At 40.6% G+C, this 20475-nt stretch overlaps 2 protein-coding genes across 2 annotated transcripts in view; both read left to right on the top strand.

Moving 5' to 3' along the window:
- LOC148674245 (G protein-coupled receptor kinase 5-like) overlaps positions 1-8511 on the top strand; it is a 52467-nt gene extending 43956 nt beyond the window's left edge. Inside the window, exons 6-16 of the mRNA XM_088624206.1 lie at positions 297-389; positions 699-762; positions 1319-1459; positions 1558-1748; positions 3217-3254; positions 4042-4131; positions 5232-5440; positions 5979-6116; positions 6212-6349; positions 6736-6867; positions 7289-8511. Coding sequence (XP_088480332.1) covers positions 297-389; positions 699-762; positions 1319-1459; positions 1558-1748; positions 3217-3254; positions 4042-4131; positions 5232-5440; positions 5979-6116; positions 6212-6349; positions 6736-6867; positions 7289-7369 — 1315 coding nt within the window. The 3' untranslated portion in view covers positions 7370-8511. The remainder of the gene's footprint in view (positions 1-296; positions 390-698; positions 763-1318; positions 1460-1557; positions 1749-3216; positions 3255-4041; positions 4132-5231; positions 5441-5978; positions 6117-6211; positions 6350-6735; positions 6868-7288) is intronic.
- Positions 8512-14661: 6150 nt separating this feature from the next.
- Positions 14662-19824, top strand: star (steroidogenic acute regulatory protein). The gene is made up of 7 exons (XM_088624213.1): positions 14662-14911; positions 15727-15834; positions 16149-16276; positions 16667-16825; positions 17353-17537; positions 18349-18442; positions 19062-19824. The coding sequence occupies exons 1-7, from the start codon at positions 14848-14850 to the stop codon at positions 19176-19178; spliced, it is 855 nt and encodes a 284-aa protein (XP_088480339.1). The 5' UTR covers positions 14662-14847; the 3' UTR covers positions 19179-19824.
- Positions 19825-20475: the final 651 nt, after the last annotated feature.

A 20475-nucleotide genomic window follows, 5' to 3' on the forward strand; every position in this document is an offset into this window, starting at 1 on the left:
AACACACATGAGGATATTTCAGTCTCCTTTCTCCAGAGCTCTCTGTACCTGCATCTTTTCTATTATATATGTGCTTGTTTTACCTTTGGGAGAAGGGGAGGGATGTGGTTTGTGGGTTCAAATTAAAATTGCATTTAAATTTGGAGATTTTTGTACATCCTTTACCAGGCCTGAGGAGATTGTCATTCTCTGGCTGGGAAGAACATTTGACCTTCTTGTCAATGTATGTGCTGTACTGCATCTGTAGTCATGGCTGCCTCTCTAACTGTCCTCTTGATGTTTGTGTTTGGACACAGGGCACTCCACGAGCACTTAAGCGGAACACCCTTTTTAGAATACCAGGACAGCATGTACTTTGACCGCTTCCTTCAGTGGAAAATGTTGGAAAGGTTTGTGTTCCACTGTCTAGTTCATGTCCCATTTTTCATTGGAGAGAGAAACTGTATGTTGTATGTCACATTTTCCTCCTCTACAGTATGTCTCTCACATATTGTAACTCATTGGGTGCGAGTGTTACTTTTGTAATGGGAAGGGACTGACAAATTATGTACCGACGAGAAATAGCATTCACTCTTCAAATGGAAACATGTAGTTTTGCAAATGCATGAATATTTTTTTTTTTAATAATGTGGAAGCCAACCTCTTAAGTGCAAAAAGGCGTTCACCAAATTAACCAAATCCATGATGGTCTTTTTCAGACAACCTGTCACAAAAGACACTTTTCGACAATACCGAGTGCTGGGAAAGGGAGGTTTTGGAGAGGTAAGGCTCCACTAGTAGTGTCTCGACATCTGCTGCATGGAAAGAATCATAAATCATTTTAATTTGTTGCTCATTTTATATTAACTGAGGTGATAAGTTGTTGTTTACAGTTACGAACATTTGAGACACAGGATTCCTCAGTGGCTGCCATGGTGATGCGCCGACAAGCGCTTATGCTACCTTACAGCTCTTGGGTGCCTTCTGAGTGGAATTTGCATGTTCTCCCCATGTTCTCATGAGTTTTCCCCAGACACTCCTGTTTCTTCTCCTTCCCTTCCAAATACACGTGGACCAAGTGAACCGGTGTCACCAAATTATCCCTGTGTGCTTGTGTGTGCATCTGTTCTTTGCTGAACTGGTGTCTCTTTCACCCCAGCACCCCGGCCTTGGGCGTCAAGCCTTGGGTTGCTGCAACTAAAAAAGAAAGGGCTTCTCAGCCGTGACAGGAACTCATGAGAATGCTGGGAGAGAAAGAGCTTTGACTTAGGAGTATTCTTAAACCTGAATAGCAGACCCTTTCAAGAGACATTTAAAGGTTTCCACTGCCTGTTGCCAGGTATGTGCTTGTCAGGTACGAGCCACGGGGAAGATGTATGCCTGTAAGAAGCTGGAAAAAAAGCGAATCAAAAAGAGGAAGGGAGAGGCCATGGCTCTAAATGAGAAGCAGATCCTGGAGAAAGTGAACAGCAGATTTGTGGTGAGCATTTTTGTATTTAATACTTTGGTTTTATTTGCCTCCCAGACAACTTAAAGCCCCTTTGGTACTGATTATAATTTGTAATGATCTGTGCCCAGGTTAGTTTAGCGTACGCCTATGAGACCAAGGACGCCATTTGTTTGGTGCTGACCATAATGAATGGCGGGGACCTGAAGTTCCACATCTACAACATGGGCACCCCTGGCTTCGATAGGGAGAGAGTGGTGTTTTATGCTGCAGAGATCTGCTGTGGACTGGAGCACCTGCACAGAGAAGCCATTGTCTATAGGTGAGAGTGTAAGAAAAAAGCTTGATCCAGACTTTTACACTAAATACATCTCACTCAAGTCAGCCTCCGTAGTACATTTGTGTAGCTGACCCTCACTGCTCAGGAATCCCTTTCTAGATAGAGCACCTGCACAGAGGGTAGGCAAATACCAACCTAGTATCATATATTTATATTAACTCCCCAGTTATCTGAAGTTAATGATCAATTACTTTAATGAACTTTTTGTGCCAGTCTCCTATCATTGAATGCATTAGAACACCCTGTATTGGATTGACTGTGATCCACATTGTGGTTTGGCCGCAAATAAACACACACAAACACCCACCTCTCTTGGAATCGAGCAGTCTTCTTTCTTAAATCAGTCTTCAAGTCCAGCCTAGGCTCTCTGGTGGCAATGTGACTGCTGTACCTGGGCCGTAATGTATGTAGCTCACAAGGCTCCCTGCAGTCTGCACTGTCCTAGATCATCCATGTCAGGTTTCCCAGAATTAATGTTTATGTACTAGTTGTACTGATGAATCAGAAGGGCACTATACCTAAAAATGAGTGTCTTACATCTCTGTGCAGATTAAAAAAAGATGTTCAAAGGTTGATAATGTCCAGCACCTACTGTTGGTTTAGAAAAAGATTCTGCTGTTTGTAAAACCTAAAATTGTCCAAAACTGTGAAGGAAAGAGATTTTTATGTTTTTCTGTGGTCCTAGGCTGGAGACTTTACATTCTTGACATTTCTCATTTTCTTGACTTTTTTTCAGCACTTGTTGGTGATCAGACTCTAATTGTATTGTACAGTAGCACCACTTGGTGGACTCTCTTTGCCTTACAAGCACTTTAGCCTGTCCTATTGCACTACTAGAAGGATTTGTTTGCTTAGTGTGTCGGTGGTCTGCTTATTACTCCAGACATCGTGCCTGTGTGTTCTTCTTCAAGTGTTATTCCTTTGTTATTCCATGGAATTATTTAGTTTTTACTATTTAAAAACGTGTTGTGGGATAATAGACACCATCTGGCCTAATATTTTCAAAGGAAAGAGGGTGTGTATAAGAAGAATTACACACCAAGAAAAGCGTATTTGCCTTTGTTTTAAAAATAAAGTGATTTTGGAGAGTGATTATTAAGTTAATAGCTTCTGTAGCTTAAAGAGACACCAGGAATCTTTAGCTGTTTTTCAGTGTTTCACTTAAAAAGTTTTCTTTATAATAGGAACTTATTAAAATGTAGTTGTTAACAGTCTCAAGAAATGTGGATTTCAAAACCTGGAACTAGGTCTTACTTTCTTGGATGATATAAAGTATTAAAATACATTGCATATGTCTTGAAAAAGTGTCAGAGGTTAAATTTCAACGCTCACAGCTTCTGTACTAATTCCCATGCTCAGTCGTGGTTACATTTTACCATGGTTTGATTCACAGAAGTGTTAGATCTATTTTTATAACTTCTGCATTCTTCTGTCTTCTTTGGACCTACAGGGATTTAAAACCAGAGAACATTCTTTTAGATGACTATGGTAAGTGTGTCACAGAACATATCTATTTCGAGTATGTGACCTGTTGCATAACCTTGCGCCTGGTTTGTGTTCATATGTACAGTTTTTGTTGTGTAAGATATGGCCTAAACTTCACTTCAAGGCATCAAGACTCAGTGGAGGTTTTTGGATATACAATAAGTGGGTCAACTTGAATGCAAAGCGCCGAACTTCAAATATTGGGACGCATACCAGATCTGGCACAGACTTATGCATGTGCATCACAGATGGTCCAGTGTCATATGCTGGTGCTTGTCTGGGAAACATTAGGGATTTAGTGTTGAGGGATAATGATTTATTAAATTTAAACCTTGTAAGGAAGGTCCACTAAGTAATAATACTATATAGCTCACTGACTTCAATAACTGATGTAATCATTTTTTGTAATCACGAACTGGGGGATTGAATGAAGGATTTTACGTGCAGCTGCAGGCTAAGATAAGGCCATTTAGTGCTAAAACAAATTAAGAATGTGAACTCGTATGTGTAAAACGAAACATTTATTTTTGTTTTAATTTTAATTTTTTGTTGTGTGGTTGGAATATATTCTCATTTTTAGTTTATGGTTACATTGATTGAATTGTGATGCTGGAAGAAGAAAAACAGGGATTTTTAAACCCAAATTTACAAGTTTGGAATTTGTTTGAAAGCAAAATTGGAAGTGTAAAGGTGCTTATTATTTCACTTGAACAGCATTTTGGAAGCAGCATAACAAAGTGAGGCATTTTGCATTCAAGCTATATACTGTATTTCACTCTCACTATCACAGGGCACATTCGGATATCTGACCTGGGCTTGGCCATCAAGGTGCCTGAAGGAGAGCTGATTCGAGGCAGGGTGGGCACTGTTGGCTATATGGGTATGTGTTCATTAGAACTTCCTAATTTGTCATTGCCACGATAAAACAACCTGCATGCAAATTTATACTCACTTATCAGCACTTTCGGTGGAATAACAGAAGGAAGCTATTCACCCGGCATCCGTGTTTCCTCATTCTCCATGGATTCCAATTAAAATAGAAATTGTTGAATAACCAGACAAAGAATACTTCCAGGTGTTTTAAAGCAATGCCTTAACCAGAAATGGGCAACTTTGTTAAGTCTTTGTAAGGGCTTAATTAATACCTTAACCTTAATTAATGCCTTAATCGGGAGCAAATTGATACATATCTGTAAAACCTGCAGGAATCCTTCCCTTGAATAATTATAATTGCTTACACTTATATAGCGCTTTTCTGGACACTCCACTCAAAGCGCTTTACAGGTAATGGGGACTCCCCTTCACCACCACCAATGTGCACCTGGATGATGCGACAGCAGCCATAGTGTGCCAGTACTCTCACCACACACAAGCTATCAGTGGGGAGGAGAGCAGAGTAATGAAGCCAATTCATAGATTATTAGGAGGCCATGATTGATAAGGAAAATTTGGCCAGGATGCCAGGGTTTTATTATTATTCTCGAAATAACAATTTTTATGACCACAGAGAGTCAGGACCTCGGTTTTATGTCTCATCCGAAGGACGGCACCTGTTTACACTACAGTGTCCCCATCACTATACTGGGGCATTAGGACCCACATAGGCCGCAGGGTGAGCGCCCCCTGCTGGCCCCACTAACACTTCTTCCAGCAGCAACCTTCGTTTTTCCCAGGAGGTCTCCCATCCAGGTACTGACCAGGCTCACACCTGCTGAGCTTCAGTGGGCTGCCAGTTGTGAGTTGCAGCGTGATATGGCTGCTGGCTGCTGGTGATATTGGAGACTGGCCTGAACTCTCTCCAGTCTGTCATTGATAACGACTAATCCTCTGTATCGGAGTCCCCGAAGGATCGTTTCACACGGTCTCCCGCGGTGGCAGTGATCCTCAGTCCTCGTGACAGAGCAGCACTATTTCTGACCCGGCCCGCCAGCGGAGGCGGTGGTGCTGACGTGCCCTTTCTCTCCCACCGCCACCTCGCAGCCCCCGAAGTGATCAACAACGAGCGCTATGCCATGAGCCCCGACTGGTGGGGGCTGGGCTGCCTGATCTTTGAGATGACGGCGGGCCGCTCCCCCTTCCGGGTGCGCAAGGAGCGGGTGAAGAGGGAGGAGGTAGAGAAGCGGGTGCAGGAGGAGCAGGAGGAGTACAACGAGAAGTTCACCGAGGACACCAAGAACGTCTGCAGGCTGGTGAGCTACCCGGGCCATCAGAATCGTCGCCCGCTCGCTTATCCTGCACAAGACCGGGAACCGAATTTAGTTCAATCTGAAAATAAGATTCATTTCTGACATTGTGCATCCCTGCTATGCAAGATCTTGGTCTAGATTGCTTGTCTGATTTTGATGATAGTCTTATTGAGCTGTTTGTTAAAACTATTAATGGTTACAAATCTACCTATCTATCGACATGACCTCTGAACTGCAGCTTTCCACTGCTCCTGCTACAAACTCGTCTTAAATTCTTTATAACAATAAAACTAAACATTAAATGGCACTCTTGCTCACAAACTTTACTTAAAGCTTGAAACATTATTTTCTTCTTCCTTCTCATGACTGAAAACCTTATCACAATACCATGTCAGATTGAATCAAGTAATTCTTTATTTTCATTTTATTTTTTAAAAAATTCCTGGTGCTGACCAAGGCAGCTGTTCCCTTTACAGCACTGATAAGCTCAAAAGCAAATGAAACTGTCTCTTTCGCTCTCTCATGTGTCTGGTTTTTGCAGCTGTTAACTAAAGATGCGAAGTTGAGGCTTGGGTGCCAGTCAGATGGGGCATCAGGGGTTAAAGCTCATCCTTTCTTCAAGAACATCAACTTCAAGAGGCTTGAGGCTGGCATCCTGGAGCCTTCCTTCGTGCCTGATGTAAGAAACAGTTTCCTTACTCGAGTTCCTTTTCCTGCATCTAGTCATCTCAAGACTGTGTATGTTTATAACCATCTCTCTGTCTATCGCTGCAGCCCAGAGCTGTGTACTGCAAAGACGTCCTGGACATTGAACAGTTCTCCACTGTCAAAGGGGTCAACCTGGACCAAACTGACAATGACTTCTATGCCAAGTTTGCCACAGGCAGCGTTTCGATTCCCTGGCAGAACGAGGTAGGAGGCTACATTTAAGACAGAGCTTTAGTGCTGGAGTCATCAAGCTTTGGTCCAGAAATCATCATATGAACATGATAAGATTGCACATTTCCACAAATAATGTGAGCTTGCTCCTCAACGGCACATTGTAAGTACAATGTAACATTGCACAATGGAAGTTCATGCACATTACTGTATTGTTTCCATCATGCTTCTTTAGGTGCAAATATTGTAGTAAATGAATTTGCTGTAGAAAGAGCTTTTCAGATTGAATTTAGGAGATGCAACTGTACTGAGCCTCCTGATTTTAACCAGTTTCTTCTGTTCGTAGTAAAACACCTGCCTCTATCTGAAGTTTGCAAATTGAACCCCTTTCCCTCTGCATGGTGTTTACTCTCTGACAGATGATTGAGACCGAGTGTTTTAAAGACCTGAATGTCTTTGGACCACAAGGAACAAGGCCTCCTGATTTAGACTGGAATCACCTTCCTGAACCGCCTCGACGCAGCCTGCTGGACAGACTCTTCAGAAGACATGTAAGAGCCTCACAGTCTCAGCCTGCCTCTTTTCCTGTGCGTCAGGATCACTTTGCTGGGCTATATTTTCAGGATAGTAAAGGGAACAAATTTCAAATGATGGAACGTTCCATAAATTTAAAAATAAAATGAAAAGCAAACAGCTTTTCACGTTTTTGGGAGGGCGGAGGATATACCATAAGGAGGGTAATTTAAACAATCTTATTTTTAATGTGGTAAACTTTGGTATTCAAATGAAACCACTTTGATGATGCCAATGACCACTTCTCATTTGTAGCCTTTCTTATATTGAAATTAATTTTTCAGTATGAATCACTGCAAGCTGGCCTTTAATAATTCTTTGTGGTGATAGAAGCGTGTTTCATTAGTAGGCCTTTAGTATTGTTCATATTGAACACAAGCATATTGCATTCTCTTCCAGGCACCAGAGAACACCTTGGCTTACAGCAAAATGTCTTCCAGTGTGAATTCTGTGGACTCTTTAGCAAACTCTGTCCCCTAGTGGCCAACAAAAGTATGACATGCCAAGGGGGAATGATTGCCCCCACTCCAGTACCTTTGAAGAAAAGACAATTTTATTAAACGAAATAACAAAAGGAAAAAAAAGTCACCTCACAGGATCTCAGGATTATTGCAATGGATGGGAGACACAGATTCAGGGGACGATTTTAAAAGAAGACCGCTGCAGGGAATTTAGTCGGTGAATCTTTGTTTTCTAAAAAGAACAAATGCAGAATAGAAGACTCAACACCACCAACCTCAAGGCAAAGCTTGTTTGCCTTGCATACTCTCAGGCCAAAGATTTTTTTTAATTCTTTTTATTTTTTTAATTAATTTTATTATTATTAATGTCGTATGTGGAGTTTGTTTTTTTTTTTTACAAAATGTACATTTGAACAGAAAAGAAACTGCTATAACCGATTTTAAAAGAAGGTCTGCTTTTTTAACAAAGTGGATACCATAGCCATACATAATTCAACGAGCACAATGGACACCCAACGAGCACAAACCCTTTTCATCTCCATGATTTGGAGAAGCCATCTGAAGTACAGTAGAGTGACAGGGCTGCTGTATGGGCTGGAGGCTGCTGTAGATGGTGGATTAAGACTTGAGGTCACAGAGGCGATAGAACTGCTCTCTGCTGTGGTCTGGAAAAAAAAGTCAGCTGTCTGTAGAAATCTAGTATCAAACTCCCAGAAAGCACAGAAGAAAGGAAAAGGAGCAGTCCGTTCTGAAAAGCTCTAGGAGGAGCCTCAAAAAGTGGAAAACACTAAGGAAACTTTTTTTTAGAAGAAGTCAGAGATTTCTTTAGGGAAGGGAGACAATTCAATTTGGTCAATGTCATCATTGCAAATACAGTCCGGTTATGGCTGGGATCCTAGGAATGAAAAATGCCTACATTTTTAGAAGATATTGTCCAAAATCCAAGTTTATATAGCACATTTATATATAGTTATCACATTTTGTTGGCTGGATACTGGCAATAGTACAGATGAGCAGTAGTGCAGGCAGTCACCTGTCCTTCTACCAAAATCAATCAATATTATATTGATTAATACTTCACTTGTATTCCGTTTCTGAATAGATGTAACCTTAAAACCAACCAAGTTCGGCACTGAACTCCCAAAAGAAGAGAAAAGAAAATAGTGGGTTGTGCAGTATATGTGAGTAGTTTAATTATAAAGTACGTGTAGCTGTGTGTTTGGTGTTGATACAAAAATATCACTTTGATATTTTACCAACTCGTATTGAAGCCATACCAATGGAAAACATAGAATTTACCACTGCCATTGGCAATAACTGCATTTCTTGACCGTGTTACACAAATAAGTAGGAAAGTAAATTGTAAGCTTTTAAAAAAAATACAGAAACAATTGTGCATCATTTCAAACCCAGGTGTACACAAAATAGGTAACCAACATTACACTGCATAATATAAAAAACCCAAAACATATTCAACCATATCCATGTACCCTTTTTATATTTTCCTTTTTATCACCGACAGGTCTAATGTACAAACTATACATTATGCAGTACAACATACATGAAGCACTTTAGTTTTTGTGATTGTACATCATTGCTATTTATGTGTTGAGCTGCGTTCATATCAGTTTTTAAAAGAGTGGAGGTTTCAGTATTTTATAAATAATTCAATCAACATTCTGAAAGCAGAAGTAAGCAATGGTGAAAACAGAATGGGATATCTATTTGAAAGAGCTTTCTTCTGATTACATTTATTTTTGATGATTAAAGCTTTTAAATGGTAGGCGTGTTGCAAATGACATTCTATGACACAGAAGAAAGCTACCAGCACTGATTGTTACATGAAGAAAGACTCATATCTAAGATGAGAACACCAGGTTTGGTTAAAATACAATCGATTAGTAGAGGACAGACAGAGAGGACCATCTTAAACTATTGTACCAGCTTAAAAAGCTTAAATGTAATTTGTGTCTGCTAATCTAATGTGTTCCCAAAAATACATAAAATTGGATGCATTTCCAATTAATTTACAAAATACTGAAAACAGTTGTTTTTTGTTAGAATGTGGTGGAAAAAATGAGTGAACCTCCTCTCACCATCACCACCACACAAGACACAGATATTCTTAGAACCAAATGTCTATGTCCTGCAGTTTACATAAAGACAGAGGCTTGAGGTGCCTTCAGGGAAGAGTGGAGTCAGCTAATGTGATCTAAAGACAATTTGCCAGGTTGGGAAGATACAATGTGCAAATTAACAGTTGAGGAACTGAACGGAAGATCTGTTTTTTAAATGTATTTTAACAGTTTAGTCACTTTACAAAACAATTGGTATCACACACATATGCAGGATAACAAAACTTGTTAAGTCTCCTATATATTTATGTACCTATAATTTGGCCATATGTGCTTTCAATATCTGTTCCTTAGATACTGCCAGAACATCAGATCCCACTGGATTTTAATCCATGAATGCATTTCAGGAAGGTGATGCACATTTTCAATGTTAAAACGTTCAAATATCAGGAAGAACGTTCATTCAGCAAAAAACAGCTCCTGCTATATACTAAGCATGTTGTGTTATTTTATTGTATCAGTCTAGGAAAAAAGTTTTTTTGAAATATTTAAATGTTTTCATTTGATTTGCGTCAAGTGCCTCTCTGCACCCAGAACAAGTCAGGCGAGGTTCCATAAAGCCAGTATTGAACAGTTGCACTCCGATTGAAAGTCTTCATGTTTTCCTAAGTCAGAAGGTAGCTCCAGTAACCAGTGAAAGAGCCTCCTCAGCTTGATGTAGACAGTGAGCTCCCAGCAGCATGAGAATCCAATCCAGTGGTGCATGATGTGTCTGGCAACAGCACCACTGCACTGGACGAAACCTTGTAATGAAACTTTGTAACGTGCCTTGTAACGAAACTCCCAATAAAACCGGTGATGGCCTGAACAGGTGCAAGGTGTTTGTTTGTTTTTTCCCCCTCTGCCTAGCTGTGTCCATGGAAGGAAGTCGGATATACAGTAAGAAAGTCTTTTATTGCTTGAAAAAATCCCCTACCAGCAGCAGAACCTACTTTCCTGAGCCATGGGGCTCACACTGAATTGTAATTCACCAGGAGTCACAACACCGAAGAACTAACCGTATCGAAAGGTTGAACGAGTGTTTTAGTCCCATCTGGCTGACGGCTTACCTCCCAGCCTTGGGACGGGGAGACTGGGAGCCCCATGTGGACTGAGGAGTGACCAAGGGGCGGCCACACAGGTAGAGATGGCGGCAGGGTGGGAGACAAGGGGATCATGTACAGTATTTGTAATGTTTTAGGTGAGGAAATGGTGTCAGGATTGATCGTGAATCAATTTTGAATTTCAAGTATGATAATGAATTACTGACAGCTGAGTCTGATTGAACTTGGCTGTTGTCATCCCTCCCAACCAATCCTCCTTAGCCTCAATAAAATTTGGAATTTCTAACAAAATCTAAACGATCGTAAACAGTTCATCCTCCCCCCCCCCAAACACACACACTGTCTGCCATGGAGGGTTCCAATATCCTTGATCCAACTAGCTCTTTTTTTCAAGGAAAGCACGTGACTCTTCCAGGGCCTGGATGTGGAACTGCACACATCACTTTGGGGAGACTGATTGATTCTAGAGGCATGCGAAGGTCTGTGCTGAAGGCAGTGTTCGTATCCCAAGGTGAACGGGAAGAAACCATCTGCCTCTGGCCACTGACCATCAGGTTTAAGTGATGCCTGATGTGTGTAATGTTAAAAAGTCTTCTCTAAAAAACCTTCTCTAACCTTCTCCTGGGGTTTTAGCATTGACTCCAGAATATTTAGTTCTATATTACTGAGTAGGGACTACAGAGCTTTCGTATAATGTTTTAAATATATACTAAATGCTTTATAAAATATAATATATATATTATATATAATACATTTATATAAGCAGAGACTAAAAAAGAATTTCCATCTCACTCAAAAAGACTGTATAAAACAATACTACTAAATCACTATCCATGGAACTGACTTTATCGCTTTTAGTATTCAATACTCATACTTAAACAAAAAGCAATGAGCTTTGAGTGTTTAGGACCACTTTGAAAAACAATTTACAGCTAGGAGAGAAGATCTCACAAACGTGATTGTGCACAGACAAGAATCCATCTTATTTCAAATTCTGGATATGAGATCTGGTTCTGGATTAAAGTATTTTTTCGACAAACTAGAATGTAATATATATTTAATATAAATTAACATATATATTCTGAGACATGCGATGGGCTGGCGAGCTGTCCAGGATGTGTCCTGCCTTGTGCCCATTCCTTGCAAGGATAGGCTCCAGTACGTTGTGATCCCATTTTTGATAAAGGAGTTAGAAAATGGATGGATGTTGCAGGTTTTGTAAATTTATCAGCTGCTGCCTGGCAACCCTGAGACTATCTGAGCTGAAACATTAAGTCAGGCTTTCAGCAAATGCACCATCACATCTACAGACCATGACTCGAGATTTCATTCTCACAGCATAACACCCTGACAAAAAATTCTGGTCTGCTGTTCCTTAACAGACAAATGACCTAATCCTGCAGAAACACTAAAGGGAATCAAATAATCAGTTCTATACTTACGATTCCCTATGTATACTGTAGTACACGGCTGGTATATTTCAATCCTCTGTTCACTTTTTACTCCCATCTGGTAAGCAGTTGAGGTCTATCAAAACAAGGATTACTAGGTTCCATAACAGTACCTCCAGCATGAATTCAGCACCTTGATTTTGCAATTTGTGCATGGCTCATGGTTATTTTATCTGTTCTCACTGTTCATTTACCTAGTTACCGCTGTGTGTTTAGCATGGTACTGTATGTGATGATGTGTGGTGATGGATGCTGTTTATTATTGGCTCTATTTGGTTTATTTTTGTTGTCTGTCTTCTAATTGTACAGTATGTGCTCTCCTAACCAAATTCCATCAGTTGTAATGACAATAAAGTTTTGAATCATATTTGAGTATCCACCCAGCCAGGGCCTGTCACAGCAAGTAACAGGGTAGCCTGTCAAAGATGCCTGTCCATCACAGAGCACACAGTCACATCAGGGCCAGGTTTCCCACAAGCCAATTAACCTACCAGTATGTCTCTGGACTGGGAGAGAAAACCAGAGCACCCCGAGGAACCCCAGTTGAACACAGAGAGAACATTCACAGATAGCTGCCAAGGTCCAATTGAACCCAGGAACCCAATGCTGTGAGGAAGCAATACTAGACACAATGCCACTGTGATGCCCTAATTGAGTACTAATAATAATGAATATTAAGATTATAAAAAGTTATTTTGCAACTGCGCCTTGCTTTAATAATTCACTGTACTAAAGGAAAATATATGTGGATATTTAATGCTAAAAGGATTTCTACATTTTCAATATGATACAAAAAAGCAGTTACACTTTTTATCCTTTATCCGGTGACAAAGAAAAAAAAACTACTAATTAAACAGCTCTGCTGGTTTTAAATCTGATTAAGGTACTTCATCAGTTTGTGGTAACTTTAATTTGGATGACGACCAGGCAAATATACTACGGCAGGGGACAGTACAACTCTTAATTTCTGCTTTTGTACATTTAATCACTTTATGGAGTAAGCCTAGCATACTGGCAATGTCTTAGCAGACAGACACGATAAAATTAACCCCATGTGCAGCCCGTCGCCATCACTCAGCAAGTGCGAGTGGCGTTTCTAAAAAAATCTATTTAATAACTAAAAAGGAAGTCTTTAAGCCCCTCTCCACCTCACGTCTACAGGAAATTTTAACCCGTTTTACTCCAGATGTGCAGTAGGAAATTGTATTTTTAACATAAACCACACACATGGTAGGTCAAAGCCTTTGATATGTTTTTTTTAATTAATACATGACAATCTAATGGCAGTGTGTGATTATTTAAAGGCCATCACAAGGTTGGGTATTCCAGTAAACCAGTACAAAACAAAAAGGCCCAAAGACTTGTGAAGCGAAAAAGGCAAAAGCGGCTTTTGAACTTTCTTAAAAGTTAACATTTCTTTAAATTAGATTATTCATTATTAGAAGCTATTAACGTGGGGTAAACTAAAATCAAATGGGGAATAATTCGGTCTGAAAAAAGCTCCGCGCGAGATCGAGAATCCGAATAGAGGAATTATCAATAAACTCTCTGACGCAATTCTGTCACTTTTTAGCTCATCACTCGTTGATGTTTAAAATCACTTTTCACTAAAAGAAAGCGAAATGTCACATTGTTAGCGCTCCCGAGTAGTTGTGAAATAATCTGACAATTCCTCTCGGCCGTTCTCCCAGTTTTGTTCGCCTTTATAAGCGTTAGATAAGAATAAGGACGTTTTTAATAATAAATTCTAAAATGAGATATGAGGGACAGAGGGTTAAGGCTGAAGGTGTGCTTTTGTAACCATCTGACATTCTTTATAGCCGTTTGTTGGTGCAGACAGAGTGACAAGATTTAAAGATACAGTGTGACGTTCTAACGTTTTGCAACAGTGTAAATCGCGTGATGTTGCAACTATTTTGCGACTTTTAATACCTAGCGTTTAAAGATTTACCTAGAAACAGATAGTTTTGCCGTTTCGCCCGTGTGAACGAGGGCAAAGAAAATGCATCAGTATCTTAATTTATTAATCGAACAGCTATAGAAAGTCTAACAATATAAACATAAACATATTTGATTCAAAATATTCTGTACGCTGAGGAGGTCTTTAAATTCAAAATACGTGAGCAGTAAAAAAAACTAATCTGAACGATAAGGCCGTGCTTTTATTCGAGCATTGCATCTGTGGGATAAAGCAACTCTTGACAGCCGGAGTCAGGGAAAACAGTTCGTACTGCAAAGAACCAGGAGAAACTGTAATTCGAGTGATGCTGTCATCCCTCAGATAAACTGACAAGATAGAGTACCTCTTAGCGGTGATTCACTATGACCTGTCCACACAACAAATACACCGATTCTTTTTACAATAATAGCTCAAGACCCTCTTTGAAATTAAGAATGATTCATTATCCTTTACGATAAGCACTTGAATGGTTAGATTCCTGCAACAGGTGTAATTCTGGTGTTCCCCGTGGAAATTGCAATCTCTCTAATTCTAACGCGTAAACTGGAATCCGTGGCGTGACTTCACCGTCTCATCTCCTCTTACCTTGAAAAAATATGGTGTCTTTTGCGGCGCTGCAAAGCTTGACGTGTTCCTATCAGGATGGCAGGAAACTCCAGGAAGCTCCTGGCCTTATCTCCCCATCTGGGTTGTTTATTGGTGTCGGTGACAGGCTCGGCGAGTACATCTCTTGTCCTTGGCCGAGGGTTAACGCAGCAGTTAAATGATGTGCTTGCTTATCTCCGAGCTGCCAACGCCATGGCCATCAAAGTACTTAAATAGAGCAGTGCACACCGGCGAGCTGCAGAATCGCAACTGCACTTGGACCGTAAACAGAACTCGACTTCTTTTTGCTACTCATAGTTACTATGCTGCCAGCTACTTTCAAACTGTGTGCCGGGATTTCCTACCGACACATGAGGAACATGACCGGTAAGCGAACACCACCAGAGACGTTCAAAGCGCATTCACGCACGGTAGGCCTACCGGCACTGAGGTGTGGGTATCGATTTGGAAAACGTAGCAGGTGGATGGCGGTCAGATAGTATTTTCTATTGGATGCTCCGATTTCACTATTCACATTTTCTTACATATCGTGCCGTCGTTGTGAACAAACAAAAACATTCGCGTGTTCTTTTTGGGAGAAAAGAGTGTAAACTGAAATTTGGTGACGGAACACTGGACTTTTTTTTAAAGGAAAGGAGGGTTTTTATTATTCGGTGTACAAGACGACCCATAAAGTAGAAATACAATAAAAACTTTACGATAAACGTATAAGTAGTCCTACCAGCTTTGCTGAAAATCCACTTGAAATTATCAATGTGCATCATGTTTTAAAACGTCCTGAGTTATATGTAGCAAGTACAGATTCTTAGAACATCGCTTATTTATATGGAGTCTAATTATAGTCACAATGAGTCGCTTTTCTTCTTTATTATAAAATATGGGTCTGCCAAATAAGAATGGTTTGTCTTTGATTATTAAATCTACCAAGAAACTTCAGATTGACAAAAAAAACCTTGGTGAAAGCATATGTTATCACTAGAGCTCATTCTGGACAGCTATAAATAATTGCATCGAGTTTTAACATTTAGGGATTCTTGCTTTGCTTACGAATTGTTTCCCCCCTGTTTTAGCAGTTATTCTCCGCAGTATTCGTGTTGCATGAAATTAATACCGTGCTTATCCAGCAATTCTGCTGATGAAGACTGGAAAGAGCAAGACTTTTTTTTCATCTCTCTCTCTAGGCCTGAGAAAGACCGCTGTGGTCGCAATCAACCAGGAACTGAAGAGGCTGTCAGGTCCCGGCCCTAGCAGCTGGATACATCACGTTCGCAGGAGGAGCTCCTTGCTCAGTAAGTATAGTGGCCCCACAGACCTCAGGATAGTCGAGTATCTAGACTAGAACATTCTGCTAAGAAAGCTTGTGAATTACAATTGACATTAATTCTGTTGTTTTAGTCTTCTTTTCCTCTACATTTTACTGTAATTTACCCTACTTTCAAGCCTTTTACCACTATTTGACTATAATTTAGTATGCTGTTATGATAGGACAGAAAGCAGTCCCTTGAGGAAAATGGCACCTAATCGAAATGAGAACATACTGTAGCTCAGGAGACTGGAAGAAAGACGACCCGGTCTCACACTGACTCTCCCTGTGCTGGTACAGGCAGCCGCATCGAGGAGAAGCCCTACAGCGAGGTGGACATGGCCTATGTGAAACAGGGCGAGGAAGCTTTGCAGAAATCCATCAGCATCCTCAGTGACCAAGATGGCTGGAAGACCGAGATTGTGGCAGTGAGTAGCTGCAGAGTTCATGCCTGTTTGTCAGCTGTCTTGATTGCCCTTGATAAAACCACTCTGACGCAGTTATGGAATCGCATTTCAGGAGAAAACTAGCTATGTCTGATTGGGATTTAACTACAGAAGCACCAGTTTAAAAAAAAAAAAAACAAGACATACCTTTGAGCTGTAATCCCAGCACAACTTGTATTCTCCTGCAAGTGCCTCCACAGCAACCTTAATAAAGCATCCCTTTCCGTAATTTCATGCTTCAGTTGGCCTTGGGTACAACCACTCTTGGTCTTGGGATTTTTGGATGCTTAGGTCCATTTATAGCATCAGTGTCCTGCACGCCTATTCAAATTCCTCCAAGCAATTGGTTACGTTTGTTATCCTTTTTCGTAGGCTAATGGTGATAAGGTCCTGAGCAAGGTTCTCCCAGACGTGGGCAAGGTCTTTAAACTGGAAGTTGTCCTGGACCAGCCCCCTGACCAGCTGTATGGCGAGCTCGTGGACAACATGGAGCAGATGGGCCAGTGGAACCCCAGTGTCAAGAAAGTCAAGGTATCACAGTCTGACAGCGTTGATGAAGCACATCAATGTGGGCTGCAGATAGAAGCCCCCCACCCGCCACTCCCGCAAAAAAAAGAGTCATTTTAGCCCCTATCATCCAAAGGAGAACTTTGCTTTAGTCTTTGAGGATTTCTACAGATCTAGCTGAATACATAAAAAGAGATTAATAGGCATGCTTTTGCTAGCAGCGGGGAGGGGATCCGATTATGATTTGGTCCCTCAGGGAAGAAGTCAGGCATAAAGTTGGGGTACAGCAGAAGTATCTTGATCCCTTAAGGTTTGGACTTAGGTGATCGGTTATTGTAGCAGCGAGTCCAGTAGGCACAATTTGAGAATGTGGAGCCACAGAGTAGAGTGCTTTACATTTTTACCGAACAGATGATCAGCTGGATTCAGATGGGAGCTTTAACAATGGTGTGAAAGGGGGAAAAAAACCCAAAATGTGTCCTTCCACTTAGTTGAAATGGCCTTGTCCCTGTTGTGCTGCTGTCTTATACTCTCCTCACGTCATCACACAGATCCTTCAAAAGATTGGCCAGGACACTATGGTGACGCATGAGGTGGCAGCAGAGACCCCCGGGAACATCGTGGGCCCCCGGGACTTTGTTAGCGTGCGCTGCACCAAGAGGAGGGGCTCCTCCTGCTTCCTGGCTGGCATGTCCACTCATCATCCTGGAATGCCTGAACAGAAAGGCGTGGTCAGGTACACCACAAGAGACGGCTGGACCCCTGTTCTGCCCATTTGAATGTTTATAGCTCACTGATCATCATGTAACCAGTGTATTAGGATTTGAAGGCTATTGAATTTGTTGATGTAATTTTTATCCTCTGGCCAAATTACTAGAAAGTCAAAATGCGTTCACAATGACACGTACTATATAGCCTTTACTGGGCTTTCAGTAACATATTCTGCATTTCTTAAATCTTAGAAAAATGCATCTGTAAAGCACAGGGATACCTGCACGTGGAATGTGTGTTCAGACTCACCAATCCCATCCAACCTGTTAAAAAGTAATGGAAATCTCCAGGTTAACATAGTGAAGTAACTGGCCAGTGACATCTCGCTAGCTTTGACTTATTCCCTCTTTACTTGAATACCACATGTTCATGGCACTAAAATTGAGGAATTGGTTATGAACACAAATTAATAGCAATTAAAGCAAAAAAATACTTTATAAAATGCAGTTTTTAAAATATTAATAGCAGTCTTTAAAAGCCATTTTTGTTCAACATACTATATACATTGCATAGGATTCACCATTGACCAGAAAAGGCACTGATTGATGAATGCAGACTATTAAGCAAATATTTGTCAAGAAAGTTAATGGCGATACAATCTGTATATTCCAACACTCAAAGGGGCACAGAAGTCCTCATTTCCAACCAGAACCCTTAGCAGGAGGAACACCACAATGTAAATTCTATCTTGGGAATGTGCCGTCACTCCTGTTATGACAACAGTGATTCATTTCCCAGCCCAACGTTAATGTGCTTTCTGTTCTTTACTATTCCAGGGCGGAGAACGGACCAACTTGCATTGTTTTGCGACCCAATGCAGATGACCCCCGTAAGACAAAGTTCATCTGGTTACTTAGTGTAGATCTGAAGGTAAGCACATCATTAACCGAAGCTTAGAGGCATACTAACGAGTAAAAAATGTTAGAAACAAATGTTGAATGAATTCTCTCTAAGGCATTTAAGCTTGACCCATATTTAATTCTATTGTTTTGTTTGTTGGACTTCTGCTGTCATTTACAGCGGTGAACTAGCCTACTATAAATAAGTCATCAAAGATTACTCTTGTCCCAAAACAAAAACTATTCATTTCACCTCCAGTGCTATTGTAGGTTTATCACCTTACAAGAAACGGAAATGTATTGGTATCAGTGTCTGAACGTAAAAAATAAGAGACAAATTTCTTCTAATGCAAAATAATCAAAAATGATGTGAAATTGTGACTCATTTAAAATACCAGTCACGCATCGGGCAGAATAAAATAATATTTTAACAATTTCTAAATAACATAAGTTTAAATCTCTGCCCTAAGTGTCAATGTCAATAAAGCAACAGACTATGCAGGCTCTCTCTGTGCATGCAGTTAAACTCCTTTTTGAAATATAGGACTAATGCAGAAAAACAAATAATACTTGTTTAACTAAAACTCTCACCATTGGTCAAACATTAATGCAGCCTCACTGATGTAATTCCTGTCTGATTACTTTCTTAGGGATGGCTGCCCAAAACCATAATCAATCAAGTGCTGTCCCAGACGCAGGTGGATTTCGCCCAGCACTTGAGAGCACGGATGGCTTCTGCCCAAGTTGGAACGGCTCTTGCCTGCTGATGCCACCTTTGGGCTCGGTGGCCATGTGCTTATTGAACGTGTATTTTGACCACCAGAGTGGACACACCCTTCAAGCAACCCACCCAGCTTTTTCCCCTGCCCCCCACTGCTACAACACAGCCCACAAACAAAAGTGCTCAATACATACAAGAATATACCCAATGATGCTTTAAAATGTCAAGTACTTGCTTGTTTCTGCTATGGGAATCAGATGAAGGGAAGCATTGCGAACTTTTATTACCAAAATCCAAGTCAACAGTTAACCCCAACAGAGCCGGTGTTGACTACTTATATAACCTGAAGCAGACACAGAGAAAACTGTCCAGTTAAGAGATTGTCTATCTGCTGTTTTGAAATGCAAATTATGTCATGTGAACTAGCTTATTTATTTGATTTGCAATTACAAAGCCTCCATGCATATATTCTTTATATTGGAGTTATTTATTTTTCTATTTAAATGTATGAAAGACTTTAAGTGTTTAAAAGATTTTCAATGCCACTCAAAATGGGACACTGGATTCCTTTTTAAATTAATGTGCTTTGTGAAGTTTGTCTATCTGTTTTTAGAAGATGTCTTTACCAAGACCCATGCTTCTCAAATTGTGCAAGTGTCTTAATGAGGTGGAATAAAGATATTTCAGTCCTATTTATGGGGGTAATGGCCATAATCTATAAACTATTTCACCCGGGAACTCACAACTGGCAACCCACTGAAGCTCTGCAGATGTGAGCCTAGCCAGAACCTGGACGGAAGACCTTCTGGGAAAGTTAAGGTTGCTGCTGGAAGAAGTGTAGTGGGGCCAGTAGGGTCGCTCACCCCATGGTCTGTGTGGTGGGTGATGGGGACACTGTATTGTACAAAAGTTGCCATTTTGTAAAGTAAAAGCAAGGTCCTGACCCTCCGCAGTCATCGAGTATCTTAGCATTTCTCAAAAAAAAAATTGTTAAACCTGGTATACCGGCCAAATTTCCCCTGGCTTTTACCAATAATGGCCTCTTAATAATCTTCATCTATGAATTTGCTTCATCACTTTGTCCTCCTCCCAGCTGTTAGCTGATGTGTGGTGAGCATACTGGGGCACTGCCATTGCATCATCCAGGTGGATTCTGCACACTGGTGGTGTGGAGGGGAGTCCCCAGTACCTGTAAAGCTCTTTAGGTGGAGCGTCCAGAAAAGCGCTATATAAATTCAAGGAATCATTCTAACAGTTAAGAAATACAAACTAGACATGCTTAAGATGCATCATAAAACAATGACATTCTTTCACCATTTTTGGCAGCATTATAGGACAATCTT

Source organism: Lepisosteus platostomus, chromosome 3, assembly GCF_059453375.1.
Source record: "Lepisosteus platostomus isolate fLepPlt1 chromosome 3, fLepPlt1.hap1, whole genome shotgun sequence".
Taxonomy (NCBI): Eukaryota; Metazoa; Chordata; class Actinopteri; order Semionotiformes; family Lepisosteidae; genus Lepisosteus; species Lepisosteus platostomus.

Bases quoted from the DNA above. Each gene is read 5' to 3' on its own strand.
- star (XM_088624213.1), top strand. From the start codon at position 14,848: ATGCTGCCAGCTACTTTCAAACTGTGTGCCGGGATTTCCTACCGACAC. The intron at 14,912-15,726 runs GTAAGCGAACAC...CTCTCTCTCTAG, and splicing joins ACACATGAGGAACATGACCG to GCCTGAGAAAGACCGCTGTG. The intron at 15,835-16,148 runs GTAAGTATAGTG...GTGCTGGTACAG, and splicing joins CAGGAGGAGCTCCTTGCTCA to GCAGCCGCATCGAGGAGAAG.